The sequence below is a fragment of the Brachionichthys hirsutus genome, chromosome 15, assembly GCF_040956055.1.
Source record: "Brachionichthys hirsutus isolate HB-005 chromosome 15, CSIRO-AGI_Bhir_v1, whole genome shotgun sequence".
Classification (NCBI taxonomy): Eukaryota; Metazoa; Chordata; class Actinopteri; order Lophiiformes; family Brachionichthyidae; genus Brachionichthys; species Brachionichthys hirsutus.
Window position 1 is genome coordinate 4,378,756 of NC_090911.1, and position 8,305 is coordinate 4,387,060.

Below are 8,305 nucleotides of genomic sequence, written 5' to 3' on the forward strand. Positions count from 1 at the left end.
TCAAGTGGGCTTGAGGTAGTTATAGAAGGCACCGAGTCCTCCTTGCAGCACCTCCTGGATCGGCTTGAGGAGGGGGTTGTGAATAATGTGAAGTCCTTTATCCAGCGGGTGGCAGGCCAGCCTCCTCAGCCTGCTCAGTAAGTACATTTCCACTGGCACATTTTGCAAGTCGTTGAAGTCGACGTTGAGGAGTTCTAAAGAATCCAGGAAGCACAGTGTCTTAGGCAGTGTGTGGATACTGTTCCCCTCCACAATTAGGATCTTCAGGTTGACCAAGTCCTGGATCTGGTCTGCGATAGTCTCCAGGCGGTTGCAAGCCAGGTGCAGAAAGACCAGGCCCTTCATGCTGTAGACACAGGCTGGGATGTGAGTGATGCGGTTGTGGCTAAGGTTGAGCTTGGTCAGAGTGTGCATGGCTGCAAAGCTGCCGGGGAGGCCTGTGATCTGATTGTTGGCCAGGCTGAGCACCTCCAGACAGGCACAGGATCTCAGCTCCTCCGGAACCTCACTCAGTCGGTTACGACAGGCAAAGAGCACACGCAGCTTCTTCAGGAGGCCGATCTCTGGTGGCAGACGGGACAGGTTGTTTCCCCACAAATTGAGGACAACCAGATTGTCCAAAGTGCCCAGGGCAGGGGGCAGAGAGCACAGGTAGTTCATGGACAAGTTCAGCTTCTGCAGTTCTCGGAGTTCCCACAGCTCCGCTGGGGTCCCATCAAGGCCCCGCATGGCCAGGCTGAGGGTACTGTAGCCAAAGTGAACCGTGGTACGTCTCCAGATCCTCTCAGCGGCCGAGGACAGGCTTGGCTCTTCGTCTCTCCAAGCACCCTTTGTCCTTTGACTCACAGTCACCTCGTTCAACTCCTTGTTGGCGAGACTGCGAGATTGCCTCCCACCCATTGCCTTCCTGCTTCTCGAGCCTTAAACAATCTCGTTAGCATGCAATTAGCCGAATCGCCGACATTAACAGAAAAGCTCAGGATAATAGCTTCTTATTGGTGTCAGGGGTTCTTGGACGAGCCACACAGAACATGGGCAGTTCTGCAGGTTGTTGTATAACCCTTGATGTTTGGCAGCGGTTGCATTGGATCCTGGCTGCTTTCTCACCGAGTTGAGTTGCAGGCTGCTCTAACCAAGCACTATCGCGGCTCATGGTCTGCCTCGCTCAGACCAAGTGCCTTTCCTGCTGGATGTCATATCCCAGCTGGTCCTGTCACTTTGCATGTCCACAGATAGCACCATTAATCTGCTCCACCCACTTTGGGAAGGCACGACTCGGGATAGGACGCCGTCGGAGATCAATCATTCAAGGTCTCTGCCATGACCTCATAGGCCTGATCTTGTAGCTCAATGCACAGACATGCACTGGTATTCGCTAATACTGTCACAATAGGAATGTGTCCATGTTCACGTAATTAAATGCACATGCTAGATTTTAAAAGTGTGTTATATTTTGCTTTAACAATAATTCAGATTCGCTCTCACACCTTTTGCATTCGCATGTTGACCCCTCGCACGAGATCCCGTCTCAACATAAATATTGCAACAAGCTGGCAGCTGTGAATGCACTGAATCATAGCTAAAAAAAGTCACAGTTCTTAGAGGTATTAGCGGAACCTCCGACACAGGCACGTGTCAGTTTAATCTAAAGTGCAAAAGGACATGGAACATTCCAGTGGATTCCTAGAAACGTCTTCCGCTATTCTAAATTCTAAGTCCCTGAGGTGAGAATCCCTCTTTCAGTGAAAGCATATACTGTGGTGCATTTACATTTTAGCATTTGTCTCCCCCCCAGCAATGTTCATGCTGAGGTAAAAATGTGTTTAATGCTCTTTCTCTGTGGAGTTCTTAAAGTATCTTCATCGCGTTCACTGAGACCTATTTGTCCCAAGATTCAAACACTAGGATTTTCTAGTATTTAGGTTTAGCTGTGTGAATATTTTTTGTATGATGTGTCAACCGAGACCTCAATTTATTTTAAGGATTGACAGACTAGTGCATTTACCCCCAATTTACACCAACAGGGAATTCAGAGATTCCATTTGAGGCTCTTTTCCTTTACTTGAGTATTCATGTCATGCTACTCTTTGCTCCTTTTTGCTCCTGTTCCACTACAATAAGACCTTGTGCATGCTACAATTACACTTACACTTGACAGTTTTAGTTACTAGTTATCTAACTGATTTGGTGTAATTTACCAACAGCATATGAAATTGTTAAAATTACATCCACTTTGAACAAGTGCATTAGGGTTAGGGTTAGGGTTAAAATAATACTCCTTATATAATAATGTATCCATCTCTATGAATTATTTACTTATTCACTTTTTTCAAGCAGTATGTAAATAAATGAAAATGTTATTTTATGCAAATATTAAGGTATTTCATGTTATGTTTACGTAACATAAATATAAGATATATTTGTCGACAAGCAAACAATTATGGCAGCTTCAATAAACATTCATGACCTGATTTGCTTACAACACCACAGTGTGTTGCTGCATCCCAGTTATTCAATGTTTAAAGGGAAAGTAAAAAAGAACATTACCTTAATGCAATCATTTCTGATATATCATTATCATTTTCTTTTCATTCATATTTGTTCTGAAGAACTTTTTATCATTTTTAAGATTTCATTTGTGGTGCTAACAGGATGAGGTGCATCATTTGGATCACCTTGACAGTCTTTGAGAGCAACTTTGGACAACATTCCTCTCCCAGTCTGTTATTTGGATTGCTGGACTGGTAGAAATCATGACAGTTAGCAGTGATATCCATCTCTGGGGACTCTGTGCCTCAGCTCTCAGGCTACATCAGCACTAATGAATGACAGGCTGAATCATGCATTTGCTGAATTGGACATCGTTGATAAGGCTGTTGGGGGTGCAATACCCATTTATGTAGCTGCTTGTGCAGATTGTGCAGATAAGCTGCACAAGCAGCTAAAAAACACTTTTTAGTAAAAAGTGTAAAAGTGTATTTCCACTCCTTATACAGTGTTTCGGAGATTTGTCCATGTTTGTTCCGTGGCTGATTTCACATCAGCAGGATTGCTAATATTTGCTGTCCTCTATGAAAAATGACACCTCAAATGTTGGTGTCAAAACACCTCGTCCCTGCATGGGAACGCATATCCCCAGAGAGGTTCAGAACACATGCTGTCAAATATGCAGGAAGCCACTGCCTTATGCATATCCCTCATTATTGGTTAGCGATACCTGCAAAACGCTGAGATGGTCGGACAGATGGATGGAGGAGGCTGTGGGGGGCGCTGGATAGACGTGTGAATGAATGGACAGAGCCAATGATGCTCGTTTCTATGATGGAGAGATGCCATCATGACATAGCTCCCCATAGCGCAGTGTTTTCCAACACTTTGTCATAATTTTGTGAGCCATAAATCTTCATTAAATCCCTATTCTTTTTTTTTACACCATATGCTTTTTTTTTTTTTTTTACTCCAAACGATTCTTCCTCTCTACCAGTGGAACATATGTTTGGAAACAGCTTGAGACTTAAATGACAAGAAAACGGGATTTACCGTTTGTCTTCCATTCACACGACACCGTAATACCAGGTCCCATTAGTAGCAAATGAGGATGAGCTATTCAGTCTGAGAACAGCTACACCCTCCAGTCCTCAGGGTGACAAAAAAAGATCTCATTTGAGGAAGCTCATCTGGTTACGTGGCGCAATAATGACTCTGGATGGGCTACCTTCAGAGACTCCAGTTCAGGATATATACCATTATTACTTGTTCATTACTGTGGAGGCTTCTAGCAATGACAGATGATATATGGCCTTGCTGCCACAGAATCTGCCTTAGGTGTCTCTGGCCCGTTGAAATGTAAGGAGTGCCTACCAAGACCCAAGGCTCTTTAAAGTCTATATTGCAGTCACATTGCTCCCTGCAGCAGAAAAAAAAACTCTTATTGAATTTTCACTTTAGACAGATTGCAAGACAAGAGACAGGAAATGTGCATTTGCCAAGTCTGTTGACTATTTCAGACAAAATTAGCAGCATGAGATGGAAGAGAAGCGCGTGAGAAGGGTGGATGGAGAGCCACCTGAGATGATAATCGTCTATTATTCAGCAGGTGCGGATGTGAATAGCCACACCACTGGACACTTTCCACTTTAGATATGTGCACGCTTAATGCATCTGCCCCAGCGAATGTCTGTGGAAGTGGCATTTTGTCAAAATCAAGGATATTTCACACATTTGAATTACCATCTGGAAAGTGACTGCAACACTGCTCTGCCCAAACCTCCAGGTGTCACAAAGGATCAGCTCAGCAATGCAAATTAGCATGGGGGAAATTTGAGAGAGTGTCCAACAAATCTACTCGGAGGCTGAATGCCAGTGCAAAAAAACGTCATTTCAATGTTTTGAATGTTCATTTATTTACTCGATTGGACACACTGAGGTTGCCCTTGACTGCCTGCGCAGATTTTCCGTTAAAGGTCACATATTATACTCTTTTTCCATAAGTAAATGCAGTTCCCTCTTTCATTTCTCAAACAGCTCTATCAGTAAAGCCTCTGAAAACAAAAACTAAACAAAATGAATTACATGCATGCAATTCATTTTGTTTAGTTTAGTCTCCATAATAGTCGTGTAGAAACATGGGAAAAGTGAGTTTTTCATAATATGTCCCCTTTAATATTCCTTAGGATATTTCTCACCTTTTATTGACTCTAATTGAAGCGTCTCCTCTGTATCTGTAATCTTATAATCGCCCTCCCCTGGCCACATGTTATGTATCTGCGGCGAGGCAACCAGATTCATCTCTAGATAAACTGGGACAACATGATGAATAGAGATAATAAAGGCGCCCAGGGGAGAGCACTATCCGGGTTAACTCCACCACATGAAGTTACCATTTGTGACGATAGCTGGAGTCAACAGGGAAGTGTAGTGAGCAAAGCTAACTGGGCTCCAAAGTGACCAAATCAGTCCTGAGTTTGCTGACGCAGCGGATGGAGCGTACAAACCAATTGTGGCTGTGACACAGCAAGCCGGGTGATGGAATACTGCTGAAAAGCCTTTCTGGGTCTCACCTGCTCGCTGCCACTGCTACAGGCTACTGCGTTTGCTATTGCTATTTGGCTACAAGCCAAATAAAAGCATTGTACAATAAAGCCAGTTGTGGCTTGTTCATAATAGGAAAAAATGTCAATACTTTGGGGCGATATGAGGCCAATTGATTTATTTGGATCGCAGGCTCTGACCTTGTCACTGCATGAAAACAGCAAGACCCAAGAGGCATCAGGTCTGTGTAGAGCTCACAATGGACATCTGGGGGAGGGGGTTCTCCCGGTCCACCTCCAGAAATTTAGAAATTTAGTCTGATTATTGAATGAATATTGAAGTTCCTACCTCACTGTTGAACCTGCCTATTAAAAGCTAAGCGCGCGGTAATGGTCGCCACGAGAGTTTGCATTACGGGATGTACAAATTAGGGAACGAGTCCTGCAGCAGCCTCTTTGCAAAGGGCAAATTGAAGATTTAAGTGTGTGGAGTGTATCAGGTGAGGTGCAAACTGGAGCTACTACAGTCTGGTCAGGTGTGGCGGAGAAGGTTTTTATTCTGACCACAAATGACAGTTCACTTCCCTCACAGGTACCATTCTTCCAACCTTAGAATCTGACATCGGGAAATTAGGATTCTTGCCAAGCCATCCCTACCCAGCAATCCATAAATGTTTCATGTGGTGCTGATATGGAAATTATTAGCTCCCTACAATGAAACCTTGTGAGAGTTGGATAATGATGGCTGTCTTTCAGGCTTGTGTGACTCTGGACACAGTCCAACAGCTGAGGCCCAGCCTGAAATGGGAATCTGCCAGTCGGGAATGTCTGCGTTGCATTCAGTAGGGGCATAAAAGTCTCAGAGCCTTAAAAAAAAAAAAAAAAGGTGCGGCAGATACCTTGTAGGCATCATGCAGGGTCTCTGCTGAGTGATGCAACCCGAATGCATTCCACTGAGTAAAATACGCATTCTTTTTCATGAGGTTTTTGCGAGTGGGTCCAGGTGCCTGTTGGTGGCACAGGCCCAGCTGGAGGATGTGGTTGACTCGCTACGCTCAGGCTGGCATACTAACAGAGCCAGGGGTGCTTTCACAGAGAGTTGAAAGAAGCTGGGGGGGGGGGGGGCACACACGCCCAGCTGCGTGTCCACTCGCTTGCGCAGTGACCAATTTGAGCCTAGAAAGTACGTTTTTGAACATTCAAAAGCAGTGTATGACCAGAATATCAATGTCATGACATCGACGTCACGCTGTCACTGTAATCATATCTCGCAGTCGCACACGAGATTCTGTGGGATCAATCGTTGGGAAGAATGAGAAGAAATTTTCCAATCACAAGGGATGCGGAAATAAAAAGCCAACGTGGCTAAAAGGGCTTAATGTATTATTCCTCTGAGGCTTGTGTAAGCCTTTTATTAAAGTAAGACAAGCTTGTCACACACCTGTTGCTCTGACGTGGAGGTATTTGCTGTTGGCCTATGTCAGCACACTGTAATCCCTGGCTGGAACATGGCTGTATTCTCATTGTGACCTATCCCTGGTCATAATACTTTCCTACATGTGAGAGAGAGAGAGAGAGAGAGAGAGCGGTTGTCGGCACTCTTCAGCTATTTTGTTCTTTTTTCTTTTTTCTTTTTTGACACCTAATGTCACGGAGAACAAATCACCAATTGCTGACACCGGTGATTCCTTGTCTCTGGTGCTGAGAAGTGTGTGTGGAGGCAAAACAGTTGGGTCCTACTGACGGGGAGTTGGACAGGTCTGTGATTAAGCACTAATGGTCTCGGACTTGACAGGGAAACAGGAGATTTTATTGGTCACGGGGCAAGAAATACTGGACACCCTTGGGTATATGGCCTATTTTTGTGAGAGCGAGAAATTTTGCTCTAAAACGCTCTAAAGTGGCACATAAACTGTATGACGTATCTCTAACAGTCAACACAAAAGTTCCACAGACTGAATCATTGGTGTTTGTGAGGAGTTTAAAGGCAAAGAGGGCCATTATCAGTTCGGCACCTTCAAAACGCCTGCCTTGGATTCCGGCGTCTGCCTGCAGGCTTAGCCCAATAACTGTGGCCTGGTTTCCAATGGTATTGTTGCATGCCTGTGGGTTGAGTGAATGCAGTTATATTAAGACCTGAAACTTTTATCACGTCTATGATGGAATACTCTTATCAATTGTGATGATCAGAGGAAAGTGTAACTGTGTTTGACTTTGCTGAGATGCAGGCCTTTATTTTAATGGTCTTGCATCACGCGAGGGACAGTGGTCAGTGAGAATGAAAGGGAGAGGGAAATAAACTCTGAGCAGAAGGGAAGGTTTACATGAAGTCATTTGAGCAGATGCATATAGACAACTGCTGTAGTAAAATGAATGATGTTATAGCGACATCTACTGGACATAAGGGAAGTGGAAGATTTATTTTTATTGCAATAGAACCGCCCCCCAAATCGTCAGGGAACAAACCAATGCATCATGTCTAGCTGTATAGAATGATCATAGCACCACATGTGTGTGCATAACAACTGTAAATCTTTTGTCCAGTTCTGTCGAGTACTTGTACATGTGTAATGGCAATAATGGTGATTCCTAATTCACAGACTGTCTTTAGAAATGCAGATTTTTTTGTAAAACATCTTATCTACGTGCTTCAAAAAGGTCCTCATTACCTCTGCCGTGTTTTCACCTTACCAATATGTTTGCGTCTGTATGCCTGTTAGCAGAAATATGTTTGTTTGGGGGTGGGGGTCCTCCTTCCTCCCACAGGCCAATACTACTACTAAAAATAATAATAATAATAATAATATTAAATAAAAATACAACATAGGTCAATTGATTATTTAAAAATTGTTTGTCAAATTTGTAACCTGGATATTTCTACACTGCTACGTTTACAGTTCATTTTATCACATAAGAAGTGACTATATGGCTACTCCTGTAAAGACTATGACTGTAATACATAGTAAATCTATCAAACAAATCCCTGTAATAATAATATTATATTTATTGATGATGACAGTCTGATTAGTTATCTGATGTGAAAACACAACCCCAATGCCAATTGCACAATTCGATGTTGTATTATGTAAATATACAGCGTGTTTAAATATCCAAAAGTGATAGCAAAATACAAATGTTATGTTGAATGCACTTTATATTTGAAAGCAAACCTCAAAGTGCACAAGAGTATAAAAAAAACATAAAAACAAGAGATAAAATCAACAAATAAAACATAAAATTAACAAGCAAAAGAGGTACAACATTTGTTTTTCTAA

At 43.1% G+C, this 8,305-nt stretch overlaps 1 protein-coding gene across 1 annotated transcript; it reads right to left on the minus strand.

Moving 5' to 3' along the window:
* Positions 1 to 900, minus strand: LOC137904464 (leucine-rich repeat-containing protein 30-like). Its single transcript, XM_068748646.1, has one exon. The coding sequence runs from the start codon at positions 898 to 900 to the stop codon at positions 1 to 3; it is 900 nt and encodes a 299-aa protein (XP_068604747.1).
* Between the last annotated feature and the right edge of the window lie 7,405 nt (positions 901 to 8,305).

Coding starts and splice junctions, on each gene's coding strand:
- LOC137904464 (XM_068748646.1), bottom strand. CDS start 900: ATGGGTGGGAGGCAATCTCGCAGTCTCGCCAACAAGGAGTTGAACGAG.